This window comes from Delphinus delphis, chromosome 10 (genome assembly GCF_949987515.2).
Source record: "Delphinus delphis chromosome 10, mDelDel1.2, whole genome shotgun sequence".
NCBI classification, from domain to species: Eukaryota; Metazoa; Chordata; class Mammalia; order Artiodactyla; family Delphinidae; genus Delphinus; species Delphinus delphis.
Genome location: NC_082692.2, coordinates 64878730 through 64898856, shown reverse-complemented (window position 1 = coordinate 64898856; position 20127 = coordinate 64878730). Strand labels below are relative to the sequence as shown.

Genomic DNA, 20127 nt, shown 5'->3' with positions numbered 1-20127 from the left:
GTTTAAAAGAATTGAAATCAGACGGTGTGTTCTCTAACCATAATGGAATGAAACCAGAAATCAGTAACAGAAAGATAACAGGAAAATCTCCAAACACTTGGAAATCAACCCATTCCTAAATCTAAAAGTCAAAGAGAAAGTCTCAATAGAAATTTATTAAAAATGAACTGTAAAACTACTTGCCTTGGACTTCCCTGGTGGTGCAGTGGTTAAGAATCCGCTTGCAAATGCAGGGGACACGGGTTCAAGCCCTAGTCTGGGAAAATCCCACATGCCATGGGGCAACTAAGCCCGTGAGTCACAACTACTGAGCCTGTGCTCTAGAGCCCGCAAACCACAACTACTGAGCCCACGTGCCACAACTGCTGAGCCCATGTGCCACAACTACTGAAGCCCATGCACCTAGAGCCTGTGCTCCACAAGAGAAGCCACTGCAATGAGAAGCCCGTGCACCGTAACGAAGAGTAGCCCCTGCTCACCACAACTAGAGAAAGCCTGCACACAGCAACAAAGACCCAATGCAGCAAAAAATAATAATAATTAATTAATTTAAAAAAACAACTGCTTGCCTTGTGGTTTGGATATGAGAATTAAGTAGAAGCACATCCGAGAAGCAGTTTCCTCGGTGCCTGGCACAAGGTAGGGTACTACAGAGTGGTGGCACCTGCTTCCCTTGGTTGTGGTGCTGCTCACCACCCTTCCATTTCTGAAACTCCCTCTCCTGAGATCCCTGCCCTGCCTTCCTAGTTCCTAGCCTTATCCTTTGCAGTCTTTTCTTCCTCTCCCTGCTATCTTAAGTGAGATTCATCTCGCTGCTGCCTTACGTGACCTATTTAGATGCCCTTTTCTCCTGCGTTATTCACCCGCTTTATAGCCCAAACCCTTCCAAAGCTTCAGTACCACCTTCAGGAAAGTGACTCCCAGAGGGTCCTCTATAGCCTGACTTCTTACTTGTGCCTTCCAAGGCCTTTGGAAATGCCTTCTGAGGCTAAATCAGGGAGGACCTGGTGTTGCCACTGAGTTTCTCAAATTGGATTCTATATTCCTTCTCTTACTGGGGGCAGCTGCCACCATGACCACTACACTTAGTCTCTGCTCCCACTCTGTCTTGCTTGCATGAAAGTGAGTAGAAACTCTTTTTTCTTTTAATATTTATTTAGCTGTACCAGGTCTTAGTTGCAGCACGTGGGATCTACATTGTGGCATGTGGGATCTAGTTCCTTGACCAGGGATCGAACCCAGATCCCCTGCGGAGCACGGAGTCTTTTTTTTTTTTTAATAATTTTATTTATTTATTTTTGGCTACATTGGGTCTTCATTGCTGCACCCAGGCTTCCTCTAGTTGTGGCAAGCAGGTGCCACTCTGTTGTGGTGCATGAGCTTCTCATTGCAGTGGCTTCTCTTGTTGTGGAGCACAGGCTCTAGGTGCGTGGGCTTCAGTAGTTGTGGCGTGCGGGCTCAGTAGTTGTGGCTTGCGGGCTCCAGAGCACAGGCTCAGTAGTTGTGGCGCACGGGCTTAGTTGCTCCGCAGCATGTGGGATTTTCCCAGACCAGGGCTCGAACCTGTGTCCCCTGCCTTGGCAGGCAGATTCTTTTTTTTTTTTTTTTTTTTTTTTGTGGTACGCGGGTCTCTCACTGCCATGACCTCTCCTGTTGTGGAGCACAGGCTCCAGACGCGCAGGCTCAGGGGCCATGGCTCACTGGCCCAGCTGCTCCGCGGCATGTGGGATCTTCCCAGACCGGAGCACGAACCCGTGTCCCCTGCATCGGCAGGCGGACTCTCAAGCACCGCGCCACCAGGGAAGCCCGGCAGGCGGATTCTTAACCACTGTGCCACCAGGGAAGTCCCAGTAGAAACTTTCTGCAGTCAAAGGAAAGGGTAGTATTCTTCTCTTTTGAACTTCAGGGCTACTTGCTTGACTCTGAACACTTGGGTGCCTGAGGGAGCTACCATTTCACAGTAGGAGTTTCCTCTTCACAGCTCCATTGGAAGCTCCCTGAAAGCTGGGTTGGTGTCTGGTGCTTTTTTATATCCTCCGCAGTCATAGGAACTGGACTTGCACAGCCTGAGAGCTCTGGGAAGTGCAAAAGCATGCGTAGAAAGGGTTGGAACACAAATAGAGATATCAGTTGTTTTCTCTTTAGCTAGAAATACAGTTTATTGCTGCAATTTTAGTAATCTTTGTAACGTTATAGATGGATTTAGAAATACTGTTTTTTGACAATATCTGCTCAAACATAAGGAAAGAAATTTTATAACTCCCATTGTCTCAGTCTTGATTGTTCTCTTTCCACAGCACTCTTGGCCTAGATTGGTGCAGGAAACATGTAGAAACTGAAGTCTAAAGATAATGGAGTAATATTCCAAAGTATAACAGTAACATTTTAAATGATACATCTCTAACCTTGGACTTCAAAAAAGTAGTGGCAAGTGATGCAGCTGATTAGAGCAATCAGAGATTGAATGGCTCTTTTCAAGCAGACAGATGGAAAAGAAAATGGGGTCAGAATCTGGCTTAGTACCAGAGAACAGACATTATTTGTACTTCAGTTTAGGAAGGGAAGGTAGGAGTCTGCCACCTTTTATACTACGAGTATAGGGTGCAGTAGGTGACTTCTCCTGTCAGGCAGATGAAGCATGGCATGGGATAGGACCAGGGAGTTCTGTGGCTGATGAATATGAGCCAGTGAAACCTATTTAGACATCTCAACTCAGTTGTCTTCTATGTGTTTTCTCCACCCAACTCCCACCCCATCATCAAGAATACTAAAATAGCAAACCTACAGCTAAACATGCCCTTAGCCCCTTGCTGTTTTTCATTCTTTCAGCCTTTAGGATGTCATTACTGTACTTTAAAAAAAAAAAGAAAAAACAATCTTTCTATTCTTGAGAGCCCAAGGTAGAAGAAAGTTAAAATTAACTTAGGTACAAAAAACTGCCTACTCACGTAGGAGCCTAAGCAATTAACATTCTCCTGGCTGCATGTCCCTCCCCACACACGCATACACATATCTGAGAAGTACCTGACCATAGCTCTGGTTAACTGTCTCTTGAGTATGAATCCGTGACTTGCTGGGGTCAAGATATCTTTCACATGCCTGCCTTCCATTTTGAGTTTCCTACTTTATCTCTCCATTAATTTAAAACCTACCTCTCTTTCAGGTCCCAGACAAATTTATATTTTTGCAACAAAATTATCCTTGATCACTCCAGGCTATCGTGATCTCTCTCTGCAGAATTCTTGTGGCACTTACTTTGTCTCTGTAGTTCATCTAGCACATTTCATATGCTGTCTTGGACTGTAGTTTTTTATTCCTATAAATTTTGTATTGTCTCCCCATTGAGATTATAAAGTCCTTGAGGGCAAGAACCATCTGATTGTTTTATCTCCCTTTTTTGAAGGTGCATCTTTTCACATTAAACAGTGACTGTGAGCTCACAAATGTTTGATTGGGACGTTTTAAATTTTGTATTCTATTTATGACTGACCCATAGGTGGCACCCATTGAGTACTTGATAGCAGGTGACAACATGTGAGACATCTGTCTGGCTCAGGCTACAGATCTTTTTCTCATAGCAATGACTCAGATTGAAATATCATTAAACACTCAGTTGACCCAGTACCTTCCAGAGACCTCTAATGTTTGCTGTGGCATAGTTAATTAAACCATAGATGCTCCCTTATACAGGCATTTACCAGAATTTTCATATCCTTTCTTATAGGACCGTGTGACGTTTAGAAGAATCATAGTGAAAAATAATGCAAAAAAGAGGAAGATGTTTGAATCATTTATTGAATCTGTGCAGCTTCTTAAATCACTAGAGGTAAAGCCTATTTTAATAAGAGTCTGTCTATGGGGATTTAAGCAAAGCTGTTAAAACGATTCTCGTTAGATTTCTTAAATCATACTATTCTAGCCCATTTCAATGTTGTATAGATACTATTTGTGACTTTCAATTAAGACGTTTCCTTATAATTTGTATGTTCATTGTTTCAGGTGTCAGAACGAATGAAGATTGTGGATGTAATAGGAGAAAAGGTCTATAAGGATGGAGAGCGCATAATCACTCAGGTGAGTGGGGGCCTTGTGCAGCACCTTTCCCGGAAGCCACCTCCTGAAGGACTAGTGAATCGTTTGTCCTGTCACTTTGGGGAGCTCATGTTGCACGATACGCAGGCACACTTCCTGCAGAGTGTTCTAAAGCCCATTGATGTTCAGCTCACTGACTTATGCACATCTCTTGCCTCCATTCACCTTTCCTTGGCTTCTGGTGTTTGTTCTTTTGGATGTCATTTTCTTTTAACCCTGAGTAAGCTTCCTGCATCACTGTTAAAACCTGGAGAAGGTCGAAAGGTTGTGTACCTTCTCTCTATGTTTGGCACAAAGTCCCTTTTAGCTAATCTAACACAAACCAGTCTTCAGTGACTGACCAGATTTGTAAGGTATCTTTAGTGTTTCCTTTGTACCTTTTTGTCATGTTATTTTTGGGTACTGTAAGGATCATCACACAGTGGACTGGAACATTATGATGAGTGCTCTGTAATAATTTTCCTAGTCTACTATGTTTCCATTTTTAATTATATATAAAGAGTATTATAGACTTTTACGAGTCTAAAACTTCTCTGCCAGTGGTTCTGGCAAGAGCACTGGGAAGGGGAATTCCCTGGCAGTCCAGTGGTTAGGACTCCGCGCTTCCACTGCAGGGAGCATGGGTTCGATCCCTGGTCGGGGAACTAAGATCCCACAAGCTGCACGGCGCAGCCAAAAAAATTTTTTTTAATTAAAAAAAAAAGAGCCACTGAGAAGATGTCTGGTTGGTCTGGGTTGGGGAATGTGTCCATACCTGAACCCAGAGCTGGGGCTAGAAGGAAGACTCAGATTGGTCAAGCCTAAATCCCCAGACCACCCCTGAGCCCTGGAGGTGGAGTTGGCCCAACCAGTACCACAGAGATTAATCAGGCTTATCATAAAAGGAGAGAGAGATGCTCCAGAGAAAAAGGACTAACAAAAGAATGATGTCTACTCTAAGTGGCATCTCTAAATGCCTTTGTTTTCTAGATAGCCCCACTGTTAATAATTCTTTTAATTAGAAATTGGTTTGATTCGGTAAATATTTACTAAGATAGACAAGTAGGACCAGATATAAGTGCTATAATGAGAGGAAAAAGAATGGCACTGCGGACTTCCCTGGTGGCGCAGTGGTTGAGAATCCACCTGCCAATTCAGGGGACACCAGTTCGAGCCCTAGTCTGGGAATATCCCACATGCCGTGGAGCAGCTAAGCCCATGTGCCATGACTACTGAACCTGTGCTCTAGAGCCCATGAGCCACGACTACTGAGCCCACGAGCCACTACTACTGAAGCCTGTGTGCCTAGAGCCCATGCACCGCAACAAAGAGTAGCCCCAGCTCGCTGCAACTAGAGAAAGCCCGTGTGCGGCAACAAAGACCCAACACAACCATAAGTAAATAAATAAATAAATAATTAAAAGAAAAAAAAGAGTGGCAGTGAGAATATAGAACAGGATGTATTCTATACGGTTTCATGAAGGAAATGCCCTTTGAGCTAAGCTTAAAGAACAAGTGCAGTTCCAGCAGTTGAGGTCAGGGAAGGATCTTTCAGGGCAAGATAACAATGTGAGCAAAGGCCTGTGGGTGTAGGCTTTGTTCCAGGGCAGGTATCCTAGTATGGTAAGAATGTAGAGCTGAGTTGCAGAAATGGGACATGCTGACTGGCCACATTTGCTTCTGAAGCTGTGGTGCTTTAATTTACTCCCAAAGGACCTCTACTTAATCCTGAAAAGCCCCAGACCTTCAGGAGGTATGTCGAGGTATGAAAAACCACAGGGTTTTCTGGGATGTCTGTGTTCTTGAAGATAGGAGTGCTAAGTGGTGATGCAGAATGGACACAAATTAAGATGATAACCACCTTATTGTAGACCCCTTTCGGCAGTGTCTCTAGACCAAGGCTTCTCTAAGTGAGGTCCCAGGACTAGCAGCATTAGCATCATATAGGAATGTTAGAAATTCAAGTGCCTGGGCCCCACCCCAGACCTACTGCAGAAACTATGCTTTATATTGTTTTGTTTGTTTGGTCAACTTTGTTACCCTATATTTTATATACAGTACAATTACCAAGTTTAAGTATACAATTTGAGAGTTTTATAACCATCCCTATAATCATAGTGTACAGCATTTCTGTCATCCCAAAAAGCTCCCTTGTTTGTATTTTAAGTAAATCCCCTCACCCGCTCCCTTGCTCCTGGAAACCACTGACCTGCTTTCTATCGCTCTAAAAATTCCTTTTCTAGAATTTCATATAAATGAAACCATATAATGTGTAGTTTTTTTGTGTCTGACTTGTTTCTCTTAGCATAATGTTTTTGAGATTTATCCATGTTGTTGTAATGTATCAGAGGATCATTCCTTTTTATTGCTGTATTGTATTTCTGTATTGCTGTATTGTATTTCATTATACAGATGTACCATAATTCATCTTTCCACTCACCAGTTGAGAGACACTTGGGGTCTTTCCAGTTTTGGGCAATTATGAATAAAGCTGCAATAAGCATTTGCATACAAGTCTTTGTATAGACATATGTTTTTATGGAATTGCTGAGTCATATGGTAAACATAGGTTTAACAAATTGCCAAAATGTTTTTTAAAATGTCTGTACCATTCTGCATTCCCCCAGCAATGTTCAAGAGTTCCAGTTGCTCTGTATCCTCATCAGCACTTAGTATCGAGTCTTTAATGTTAGCCATCCTAGTATGAAGTGGTATCTCATTTTGGTTTTATTTTGCATTTACCTAATGTCTAATGATGGTGAGCATCTTTTCCTGTGATTCCTTGCCATCCATATGTTTTCTTCGGTGAAGTACATCTTTTGCGCTATTTAAAATTAGGTCATTTGGCTTCTTAATATATTGAGTTGTAAGAATTCTTTATGTACTCTGAGAACAAATCCTTTATCAGGCAAATGATTTGCAAATATTTCTCCCAAAATGTGGCTGTGGCCATGGCTTGTCTCTTCATTTTATTAATAATACCTTTTAAAAAGCAAAAGTTTTTAATTTTGACGAGTCCAGTTTGTCATTTTTTTCTCTTGTAATTCACTCTTTTTGTGCCCTATTAAAAAAAAATGTTTGCACAGTTAGTAAGATTTTCTCCTGTTTTACTTCTAGGCAAGCACTGTTCAATAGAAATATTATGTGAGTCACATACAATTTAAAATATTTTAGTAGCCAAATTAAAAAAAATGAAACAGGTGAACTTAATTTTAATAATATATATTTAGCCTAATATATCTAAAATATTACATTTCAACATCTAAGTGATATAAAAATTTAATAATGAGATATTTTACATTTGGGGGATATTCAGTCTTTAAAATTCAATATGTATTTTACACTTACAGCACCTATAAATCTATACAAGCCATAGTTCAAGTGCCCAGTAGGCCCATGTGACTAGTGGCTACTGTATTGAGCCGTGCAGTTCTAGTTTCATAGTTTTAGATCTTACATTTAGATCTATGATCCATTTTGAATTAATTACGTGGTATAAGGTTAGGGTTTTTCATATGGATGTCCAGTTGTTTCAGCACCATTTGTTGAGGAGATTTTCCTATCCCATTGCCTGACACTTGCATTGAAAACCAATTGGCCATATATGTTTGGGTCTATTTCTGGTCTCTTTTTGTTCCATTGATCAATGTCTGTCTCTCTGTTAATAATACTGCACTGTCTTGATTACAGTAGCCTTACATAGTAAATCTTGAAATCAGATAGTTTAAGCCCTCCAAATTTTTTGTTCTTTTTCTTTTTTTTTTTAATAAATTTATTTTAGTTATTTATTTTTGGCTGCATTGAGTCTTCGTTGCTGCGCACCAGCTTTCTCTAGTTGCGGTGAGCGGGGGAGCTACTCTTCATTGTGGTGCGCGGACTGATGCTCTGTGCAGTTACCAGCCGGGGCATATTCCTGGAGACAGATGTGAATACTCCATGTTAGGAAGTGAGAGATGTTTGTCAGTCATAGTTAGACTAACATCCCTGGCAATCAGGATCCTCTCGTTTAGTTCTGAATTTGTTAGCCATTTACTGGTTTGTAGGTTTGGAAAATAAATACCAATTCAAGCTCAGGCAATGTGAAAATGATCTATTTCTGTGTCCCTCTTTAATACATATATATGGCTCTGACCTGACCTCCTCTCCCTTTTTAGGGTGAAAAGGCTGATAGTTTTTACATTATAGAGTCCGGCGAAGTGAGCATCTTGATTAAAAGCAAGGTGAGTTTATGTGTGATGGTGTGAGTTATGTCAGGGGAGATCCAGATGCCAGGTATATGCACAGAAAGTAACTGTTTGCTTTAAAAATGTGGAGTGTGTTTAGTGTTTCAAAACCACCATTATGTGAGATATGTGACTGACAATGACCAATGTTTAAGCCCATTCATTGATAAAGATTTAGTATATTTTTTCTTGTTCCTATTGCCTTTACCTCTGTTACATAATTAATGATATGAGAAATATTGGCCTACAAATCAATAAGAAAAAGGATAAGCACCCTAACAGAAAATGGGGCAATTATATAATAAAAAATACATGTGAGGGGCTTCCCTGGTGGTGCAGTGGTTGAGAGTCCGCCTGCCGATGCAGGGGACATGGGTTCGTGCCCCGGTCCGGGAAGATCCCACATGCCGCGGAGCGGCTGGGCCCGTGAGCCATAGCCGCTGAGCCTGCGCGTCCGGAGCTTGTGCTCTGCAACGGGAGAGGCCACAACAGTGAGAGGCCCAAGTACAGCAAAAAAAAAAAAAAAAAAAAAAAAAAAAAAAAAAATACATGTGAGTGTTGAATATGAAAAAGCTTCCTTTTTAGAGTACTAGGAAGGGAGGTCTCTAGGACAGTTATTATTATGGCCATTTGATGGATAGGGAGACCTAGAAAACACAGTGACCTATAGATGGGAAGAGTGATTCTTACCATAAATCCATCATCATCAGATTTCCTGTTTCAATTTTTTTAAGAATAAAGAACTTGTTAAAATACTGAGTTACATATAATACTAAATCAGCCTAGTGTAAAACCTTTTATGGAGTATTTTTTGTAAAAGTTAAGCATGGAGAAAGAAAAATATGATTACTGCCTACAAGATGGCTTGCTTCCTAATTAAAAATATATTTTTTTACTTATAGTTTTTAGACTACTGGTATATGTTTGTACATTTCTCATATTCATTGACACCTACTGATCACAGCATAGTGTTGGGTTTGTAGGTCTAGCAGCACTGTGGCACTGGGTTGGGAAAGGGGGAGTTTGTCAGAAATTCAGTCTTGGGCTCTGCCCCAGACCTACTGAATCACAATCTGCATTGTATCAAAACCCACAGGGGGCTGGTGTTCACAGTACAGTGTGATAAGTGCTACTCTAGAGAAGGGACTAGGTAGACATGAACACGTCTGCAGTCCCAGAGAATACAACAGAAATTGGAAAGAGAGCATTGGCTTGGAAGGGGCAGATCAACTTCAGAGCAGACAGGTCAGGGCAGAAGTGTGAAAGGAGGAAAAGTCAAACCATGTAAGCCAGTGTGGTACTTTTGTTTATTTTTCTAAATTAACCTTCAGGGACTTCCCTGGTGGCGCAGTGGTTAAGAATCCGCTTGCCAGTGCAGGGGACATGGGTTCAATCCCTGGTCCGGGAAGATCCCACATGCCACGGAGCAGCTAAGCCCGTGTGCCACAACTACTGAGCCTGCATTCTAGAGCCTGCAAACCACAACTACTGGGCCCACACTCTGCAGCTCCTGAAGCCCATGCGCCTAGAGACCGTGGTCTGCAACAAGACAAGCCACCGCAATGAGAAGCCCGCGCACCACAGCAAAGAGTAGCCCCCACTCGCTGCAACTAGAGAAAGCCTGCGCACAGCAACGAAGACCCAACGCAGCCAAAATATAATAATAATAACAAATTAACCTCTAAAAAGTTATTTATCTGCCTGTAACAAAGTCGTTCTTAAAGATTTAGACTAATTCTTATTAATGTTATAAGTATTTTTTTACTTAAATTATTGCTTAGCTTAGCAGATGGATTTGTTTAAAAAATATAAGAAACTCTAGATAGTAAATAAAATATAGTACCTTATTTTCAGTAATTTGAAAAGCACAAAGTATAACCTGCTTGATTTCTTAAACCACCAAATTTCAAGGTTGAACATTACTTTTTAAAATATTTAGTTACTTAACTTTTCTAAACAAATATGGTAGGGGGACCACTAACTTAAGATGCAGGTAGTACCTAAAAATAAAATTTGTCGCCGTAAAGTATTGTCCGAGAAAAGCATGGCCTCAAGTCAAAAAGAAGTAGCCCTGAATTGTGACTGTTTACCTATGAGAAGCATTGACGTTATTTAGGAAGAATTAGCAAAAGGCCTTGTCTTCTACCCTGTGTCTCAGAGTCAGCATCTACCAAATGGATCGCATTCATATATGTATAATATATAAATATAAAATATATAAAAATATACATTGTTATATATTATATAGTATATTAACATAATTTTATATACTATATTAATATATACTATAATAATATTATGCATATATATACACACCTTACCTCTTGGTAAAAGCCAACTCATTTGGTTAAACCAGGCCACTGAGATTAGCCCATGCAGTTTACATGGTACAATTAGAGTCTCTGCAACATGAATTTGTAAGTAATTTGTTAAGTGTACTGAAAAGGGAATGTAAGTGTGTGCAACTGGATGTGCCTAGTTGTGATTCTGGAATCAGCCCTGGTCATGTTCTCCACCTGCTCTAGACTAAAGCAAACAAGGATGGTGGGAACCAAGAGGTCGAGATTGCCCGCTGCCATAAGGGGCAATACTTTGGAGAGCTTGCACTGGTCACCAACAAACCCAGAGCTGCTTCGGCTTATGCAGTGGGAGATGTGAAATGCTTAGGTAAGAAAAATTCTATATGCATTAGTGTTGTTTTTTTTTCTAACATGCAGTATTTTTTTCCCATCAGCAAGCCTTGACTTACTCTGTCAGCTCTTACTCACATCTAGGCTTGAACAGTTTGTGTGACCAACCAGAAATGGGTTCATGTGTTCCTTTAGCAAACATTTTTGAGAACTGACAATAGCCTATGAACAGCCATATAGACGCCTTGGCTGTGTGGAAAGAGCAGTGATGGAGACAGGTGTCCAGGGCTGTGTGGGAACAGAGGGAGTGAGGGCTGCTGCGCTCTGCAAAGTCTCAAACTTAGATGACATAGTCCTGCTGTGTTCACATAGAAACATCCCTTCTTTCTCCAAGTGTCCAGTATCCAATAGTCCAGTTCCTACAACATGAATGGATATGTTTAAGAAAAGGTTTGCATGAGGGAAATGACTGAATTATTGGTGTAGAGAACTTATTCTCTCCCTCACCTCTTTTTAACAATGCAGTTATGGATGTACAAGCATTTGAGAGGCTTCTGGGGCCCTGCATGGACATCATGAAGAGGAACATCTCACACTACGAGGAACAGCTGGTGAAGATGTTCGGCTCCAGCATGGATCTGATAGATCCTGGGCAGTAGGTGTGCCACACCCCAGAGCCTTCTCAGTGTGACACCAAAACCTTCCAGTCAGCCACAGAACACAAACAGAAAATGTGACAGAACCGTTCCTGCTGTTGCCACCACCACTGCCATTGCTATGGCTGTGGGCGTTTAGAAAACTTGGAAGTCAGCACTAAAGGATGGGTAGAGGTTCAACCCACACCTCCACTTTGCTTCTGAAAGCCCATTATTAGACCACTTGTAATGATTACTCCAACCCAGTTTTCACATCTCTGGTTCAAAATGGCATGTCTCTCCAAAAATTTAAGTGCCTGATACAAAGTCCAAAGTGTAAACATCTTCCTTTCCTCTCTTGCTGCTACTGTTGCTTTTAGAAGTTACCACAGGTTGGCACAAACCTGTTGTATAACTGTAGACACCCTCCCCCAACCTTTTATAGCCTTCTGTTTCCTCATTTGTCCTTTGAGAAAGTCCACAACTGTAGCCTTTGGCTTTACCATCAAAAATGGTGGCAGATGTGATGGAGGTCTGTGGTCCTGTGGCATTGTACTGTCTGCTGACAGTGGCACACATGACAGCTGTCCCCAAACTCTCAGTGATGCTTAGGGAGAGACCCTGCCCAGGGCCCAGCAGGTCAGCACCCCAAAGCACACTGATCAGACATCGGAACCCACGTTAGAGCAGAAAATTTGAGTTTAGCACATTTTACAGGTAGCAGAGAGCCAGGGAAGGTTTTCTGGGTTGGGGGCGGGGGTGTTTTATTTTGTTTTAGTAGATTTTGTTTTGTTTAATCTCTGTGCAGTTTGCATGAGTGAATTGCTGTCCATTTGTAAGGAGCTGGGGTCTGGGAGTGCCATCACTGTATCTGACCTAAATACTTTCCTGGGCAACTCCTGCCCATCTCTTATTACCAGTTGCTCTTACTGATGGCAGTGTGCTGGCAAAGAGACACCTTTCCCTCTACTCCAGAGTTGTTATGTAGCTTTGCTGTTGAACCATCAATTTTTAAACTCTTTAAAGAAGCAGCAGCTATTTTTTTGGGAAAAAAAACCGAACTCTCTATTTAGAGAATTTCCCTGGACATATTCATATATATCAGTTTGTCAGCTGACTCAGGCATTCATCTTAAAGATCAGCTCTTTTTGTTAGTTTTTAAAAATCAGCATCATTTACAATTTCATAGAATTACTGCAAAGACCTTTCTAATTAAGATGTTGGGATGGGCTTCCCTGGTGGCGCAGTGGTTGAGAGTCTGCCTGCCGATGCAGGGGACATGGGTTCGTGCCCCGGTCCAGGAAGATCCCACATGCCGCGGAGCGGCTGGGCCCGTGGGCCATGGCCACTAAGCCTGTGCGTCCGGAGCCTATGCTCCGCAACGGGAGAGGCCACAGCAGTGAGAGGCCCGCGTACCGCAAAAAAAGAAAAAAAAAGATGTTGGGATATTTAGGGTTCCAGTTGTTAATCCCAGAGGAAAGTAATTTAGCTTGTATTTTAAAACTTTTTAAACCTTTTGATTATATCAGGTGGAAATCTAATGAATTATCGTAATTAACCAGATATATTTCAGAATGAAATTTTTTTTCTTCAGAATAACCTAGAATCAGATGCTACAAGAGATCCTAAGAGCAGTATGAAATTTACCTAAAGATAAATTTGGATGTCATAGCCAAGTTTATATTAAATCAAGAGGCCCTTTCCAATATGAATTTTTTAAACTTGTATATCTCAATAAATCCCTAAGCGATTACATGCTGGGGCTTGAGTCATTCCTGTTGTAGACAGTGATAGAGACCATATGGTCACCTTCCATTGTCCTCCTAAGCCAGGCTGTCTGCTTTTGCCATGAACAGTATGGTCAAGAGATTTTTCAGAGTGGTGACCCATCACAACCTTGGTCAATTCTCCCTTTTTCTTGTGCTCCATGAAGTGAAAGCAGAAGGACTCTTTCAGACTGCCCTAGGTAGCCTGCCTTACAGCTCTCAGAATTGTGAAACATTGTAACTAATACTCCAAAACAGGAGCTAGCACTGGGAAAGCCTGTGTGGTTTTTCCCACGGTTTTCTGAGGTTCTTATTTTCTATGGTGTTGCTTTATTATCAAATATAAATTAAGAAAGCAGATATTGCACTTTAGCAGACAAGAACCATACCTGTTTCTTACACAGGTAATAGGTACATTCAACTTCAGGAGTGACACAGAGGTGTAGCCCCCAGACTGTGTAAGGACTCTGTTTAAACACTGAGCGGGTGAACTTCCCTGGTGGTGCAGTGGGTAAGACTCTGCGCTCCCAGTGCAGGGGGCCTGGGTTCGATCCCTGGTCAGGGAACTAGATCCCACATGCATGCCACAACTAAGGAGCCTACATGCTGCAACTAAGGAGCTGGCAAGCCACAACTAAGGAGCCTGCCTGCCTCAACTAAGACCCAGCGCAACCAAATAAAATAAATGTTTTAAAAATAAAAATAAATAAATAAACAAACACAGTGGATGCTCCCTTACACCCCGCATGCCAGCATTAGTTAGGGCCAGCTGTGAACTCCGACCCAGTCACTCCCGCAGGCTGCTAGGGATGGGACTTCTCATCTTGCCCTCTTTCACATCCCAGTTCAATCTTCCCCTTCATAGGAGCCTCTTTGACACCCCCAACTTACTGATGCTTTCGGTTTTACAAAGTAGATTCATCAGGCTTAAGTCTTCCTGCTCTAACTGCGGATTGACATATGGATCATCAGTCCAGACCCTCACTGCGTATAGGGCCCCTTGAGGATCTGACTTGAGGAAGGGAGACTTTACAGGGACCAGTGTGAGTGAAAAGGACACAGCCATTACCAAGGTGCCAGGAGTCTGACAGTGTTCCAATTCTCTTTACAGCATGAGGAATTGAAGGTGGCAGACCAAGTTCAGCTCAGGACTCTGGTGTCCACATTGTGCTGGGCAAGTCCTGCACTGAGAGTTGAGCCTCACAGGGAGGAGCATGTGTTGGGAAGAGGTCTTTTTTTTTTTTTTTTTTTTTTTTCCGGTACGCGGGCCTCTCACTGTTGTGGCCTCTCCTGTTGCAGAGAACAGGCTCCGGACGCACAGGCTCAGCGGCCATGGCTCACGGGCCCAGCCGCTCCGTGGCATGTGGGATCTAACTGGACCGGGGCACGAACCCACGTCCCCTGCATCAGCAGGCGGACTCTCAACCACTGCGCCACCAGGGAAGCCCAGGAAGAGGTCTTTTTGATAATTGTTTTATACTGTTCTCTTCTATGATGGTTTAGAGCTTCATGCTGTCTTTTCTGGCTTTGCTATTGATTTTGCATGGTGGAGAATGTACCTGAGAGCCTTGAGGTTCAAGCTGCAGTATTATTCTTCCTGCTGGCCCCAGTTTATCACACCCACTTCCTTCTTTTGGTTGTATTCTCTGAAGGAAGGGTTCATCTGCTCTGTCCTCTTAGTCCATAGTCCTTATATATAAATATGTTATGTATAATTGCAGTAGATTCTTAGAAATCAGGGTGGAGCTTTTCTTTGAACAGTTTAACGAGCAAATTCAGCAGCAAAGTGTCAAGAAATGATTCTCCAGCCAGGAGAGGTCATGTTCATCCTCTTATTGCCCAGATTCTCTAGTCACAACGGTACAGTAGTCAGTGAGAGGTGCCACTGGCACCCAACAGCCCCTGGGCACACAGCATTTCCATGTCCTGTCACAGTGTACAAACAATTCTCTCATTTAGGAAAATTGAACGAGCATTTTTGCACAGAGAAAAATGAAAAAGACCCATGAATGTTATCTTTTATATTTTGTTTTCAGTTGGCTAATGTTGAATTTTTTGTTCTTGACATGCACTTGTAAACCAATCTTGCCAAGATACAAGTTGTTTTGGTTTTTCACTACAATTACCTCTTGTTCCTCCTGTCCTTGACTGCTGACGTTCCTCAATGATTCTAATGTCTATTTTATGGGAAGCAGCCTTCCCATGGGTTTCCTTTTACACACTGCAGGGCTATCTTTATACTTCTAAAAAAAAGGAGAAAACTGTCACTAAACTCATGGGGGATTTGCAGAAAACCATTTAGCCCACCTTGAGCAAAAGGTAGATTCCTCATTGTTTTCCTAAGTTCATTGTAACAAAAGAAATCTAATTCAGCATTATTGTGCTACCTCAAAGGTAAAAATGTTTTAAGGTCTTTTTTGGTCCTGAGTTCTACACATAGTGTTTGAAATGTCTCTCAGTTGGAATTATTTTTAAATCATTGGGGAGAATCTTATTTTAACCTGTTTTACACTTGTATTTTAATCTCAGAAGAATAAGTGATTAGAAGGTGATCAATTCTTGCTCTGTAGTATTGAACATATGATTAAATCATTGTTTGCCATAAACAAGGTTGGGTTTTTTAAAAGGAAACTCTAGGGCTCAGCTTTGCTCTTGGTTAATAAAGGCTGACAAATCATATCTGAATTTTTGGCGCAGCCTTGTGTTGTGTGTTTGTCCTCATTTCAGGGTTCTATCCATCACAGCATTCATCTAGCAGGTACATTTTTGAGATTGGGGTGTGAGCTCTTAAAAATTAGAGAGGAGGCCTGGACATATATATTAGGGTTCTCCAGAGAAACAGAACCAATAGCGTGTATGTGTGAGGTATGTGTGTGTGTGTATATATAAAGAGATTTATGGGAATTCCCTGGCAGTCCAGTGGTTAGGACTTGGCGCTTTCACTGCCATGTCCCCAGGTTCAATCCCTGGTCAGGGAACTAAGATCCCACAAGCTGCACAGCACAGCCAAAAAAATAGAGAGAGAGAGAGAGATTTACTATAAGGAATTGGCTCACACAGTTATGTAAGTTCCAGGATATGAAGGGCAAGTTGGCAAGCTGTAGACATAGGAAAGCTGATGGTTTAATTCTAGTCTGAGTCTGAAGACCTGAGAACCAGGAGAGCCAATAGCATATTTCCCACCCAAAGGCTGGCAGGCTTAAGACCCAGGAAGAGATGATGTTCCAGTTTGAAGGCAGTCAGGCAGGATAATTCTCTCTTACTTGGGAGAGTCAGGCTTATTGTTCTGTTCAGACCTTCAACTGATTGGATGAGGCCCACCCACATTAGGGAGGGCAATCTGCTTTACTCAGTCCACTGATTTAAATGTTACTTTCATCCAAAACCACCTTTTCAGAAACTCTCAGAACAATGTTTGACCAAATATCTGGGCACCCCGTGGCCCGTAAGTTGACACATAAAATTAACCATGACAACATGGTATTTGAATTGTTTGGGGATGGTGTACAAGGGCATCCAATATATCCCTTGCTGGGGAAGATATACTCACCAATGAAGCCCAGCAGAAAATATCTCCTGTCTGACAATATTGATTATTTCCTTCTCTGTAACATGGCTGTAACCAGAACTAGCAATGACTTTGCGATAGCCTGCTGTATTTATAGTTTGCTTCCTAGTGTCCAAAGGAAGCTCATTCTATAACAAAATCATGTTCCACTTTGATCTTGCCTTCACCTGGCAGTACAAAAGGGCCAAGTAATAAGTGAATATAAAAAATATCCACGTGGGGCCCAAGAAACTAGTAGTTGAACCCTCAAAGCCAAACTGACCTTGTTTCAAGGCTTTAAAAATTAAATATGGTTTGGCCTTTGTGGTTTTGGTGGTGGTATTGCTATGAACAATTAGGAAGTGCCAGGACTATGACAAGATCATATGGTCCACAGTCTCAGCCTTGAAGAGTGAATATCTTAGGAGGACTTTGCTTTCTATGTATGTTCTAACAGGAAGCTAGAAATCTGTGCCATCAAAATTACCTGAATATTGGGATTTCAATGGCTGTCCAGTGGTTAAGACTCTGCGCTTCCACTGCAGGGGGCATGGGTTCCATCCCTGGTTGGAGAACTAAGATCCTGCATTCCACGTGGTGTGGCCAAAAGTTAAAAAAAAAAAAAAAATTACCTGAATATATCCTTAGCAATCTTAGTGCATCAACTTTATAGCAACAGAGTTAAAACAGTATTACTTATAATGTGATTAAAGAAATTGGGGTTGTTTCACAAGACATTCATGTTAAATATGAATTTTGCTTCCTTTACCCATCCTCTCTACAGACAAATGCCTTATCACAGATGATAGCCAGTGATGCATACTGTTACCTGATTGGGGAAATGCAGAGTGTCAACCAGGAACATATTAAATAATCAGTTGTGAATTCAGATGAGATGAGTATTATCTAAGTTCTGAATTAGAATGTCAGAAATTAGGTCTGACTCAGCTCATTTGTTCATTGAACAAAATCTTGATTACCTGCTGTGGCCATTCCTGACACTGTTTAAATCCCAGGAATTATCAAGAGTAATGACGCTGGGGTCCGAAGGGCATTCCTGGACCTTTCCTCCAGTGCTATGGAGCTTATCCTCATGTTTCTGGACTCACATGGACAGCAGCCCCAGTCTCCTATTTCAAGGATGATCATGCTTCCAGTGCCTGTTGTTGCCCTTGGTCATGCTGCTCTTCTCTATATGGCTCCCATTGCCTCTTCTTAAAGTGAGTAGTTTGGACACACAAGCATGCAATGTTCCTCACTGCTTTAGCTTGCATCACATAATTATGGTTACAGAAGCATCTAGGAAGCTGTCAAAAGAGAAAGACTAGATTTAAGATTTTAAGGAAAGCTCCCTCCAGGTAAGGACATCTCAGAAATTGTCATCTTCATACTAGTTATCCTAAATATCAAGATTAAGTTTCGCTGGATATGCCTTTCTGGCCTAGGTTGTCTTCTCTGATGATGTGCTAAGAATCAAATTTTGTGGGAAGTGTCTCTTTTGTGTGACATTTCCACCCCTTCCTCTTTGACTCTTTCCCAAATAGAATCCTTGATCCTGTGGGCATTTCTCTCTATTCTGTGTCTTTAAGTACACAGAGTCAAGCAATGCCCAGCCCATTTGAAGACTACAGGGCAGGAGGCTGACCAGACCGGAATATGAAACCACAGGGGGACTGGGAGCTACCGCAGACACTAGGAAAGCGAGCAGGACTTGACTTCACTAATCAGTCCATCCTGACAGGCAGAAGAATGGGTATTTGCCAGTCAGCTCTTGGGGAAGAGCTGTCGAAACAGATAGTACCAGACAAATCTCCATGGCCCTTCCTCCCTCTGCAGAATTGCACTGAGGCAAGGGTCAAAAGCCACTGTATATGCTGCTGAAAGCTAGGATCCAGCAATCTCCTCTCTGGCTAGGCCCTCCAATCCCCAGAAAGAGGAGGCAGAGGTGTGCAGCTGTATTTTTTTTTTTTTCCTAGCAAACAAGTAAAAAGGAAGAGCTAAAGTCCAGACCCACCAGATGAGCAGACCAGCACTTTCCAGCATAATATTCAAGCATAGTTAAACTGGACATTTTTATTCTGAAAATGAAAGGCCTGGGCATGAAGGGACACCTGCAGTACACATTCCCATACCTGCCATGAGCCCATCCCAGACAGCTGAAGAAGCAAGGGACCTGAAGCTAAGTCTTAGGCCTGTAGGACAGGCAGGGAAGAGGCCTTTGAGGCAGATGTGCATTAGTTCCAGGCAAGTGAGAATCCTGCATGAGCCACCTTGGACCACTGGCATCCTGTCTCAGAGCTGTGCGGCCAGCCCCATGCCTGGGGTGAGAAATAGGGCCATGCATGGGCTCAGATGACCCCAGGAATCGCCCTGGACCTCTAAATGAGGGGCTCTTCCCTGTGGCAGCTCTGGAAGCCATAGCACTTTCCCAAACAGGATGGAGCTGGGGGACAGAGGGTATATGACCCGCAGACCTCCAACTCAGGCACTGCTTCTACCTCAGAACTCACGACGGTTCCACCAGGCTGGCAGCTCCTGCCTGAGGCGAGTCAGATGAGGATGAGTTGGAGTTCTCATCTAGGGCCTTCGCTTGCTCCACTGTGAAGAAAGAGGTAGGCTTATGGGAAGGTGTCCACCCCCACTGCCCTTGGCTTTGCCCACAGGCATTGGCCCAGGAGGATTCCAGCCTTGCCTCTCACATGCCTGGGCTGGGCCAAGGCCCAACTACAGTAGGTGGCTGGAGCCCAGTGGCTGGTGTGGTCTCTCCCATTGTGCTCACTTTAAGCTGGGCATCTTGGGCTCACAGAAAAAGCAGCCCCTACTCTCTGACAGAGCTGGCCTGTTGACTGAAAACTAGGGTGGGTTATCCTAGTACCTGATAAATGGGTGAAACTATTTTATAACATAAGAGGGCGAGCCTCACATCTGGGACCTGGTCGAAGGGCCAGGTTTACAACATGCAAGTGAAGGTACATTAAAAGTGCAGGTGTAGGGGCTTCCCTGGTGGCGCAGTGGTTGAGAGTCCGCCTGCCAATGCAGGGGACACGGGTTCGTGCCCCGGTCCAGTTAGATCCCACATGCCACGGAGCGGCTGGGCCCGTGAGCCATGGCCGCTGAGCCTGCGCGTCCGGAGCCTGTGCTCCGCAACGGGAGAGGCCACAACAGTGAGAGGCCCGCGTACCGCAAAAAAAAAAAAAGTGCAGGTGTAGGGCCCACTGAGACCAGGCTGGCCTCCAACACAATGGGAATTTTTCC

The 20127-nt window shown here is 42.8% G+C and overlaps 1 protein-coding gene across 1 annotated transcript in view; it reads left to right on the top strand.

The window, feature by feature from the left end:
* PRKAR2A (protein kinase cAMP-dependent type II regulatory subunit alpha) overlaps positions 1-12837 on the top strand; it is a 77557-nt gene extending 64720 nt beyond the window's left edge. Inside the window, exons 7-11 of the mRNA XM_060022439.1 lie at positions 3725-3826; positions 4000-4074; positions 8226-8291; positions 10820-10961; positions 11450-12837. Of these exons, the coding sequence (XP_059878422.1) occupies positions 3725-3826; positions 4000-4074; positions 8226-8291; positions 10820-10961; positions 11450-11583 (519 nt within the window). The 3' untranslated portion in view covers positions 11584-12837. The remainder of the gene's footprint in view (positions 1-3724; positions 3827-3999; positions 4075-8225; positions 8292-10819; positions 10962-11449) is intronic.
* Positions 12838-20127: the final 7290 nt, after the last annotated feature.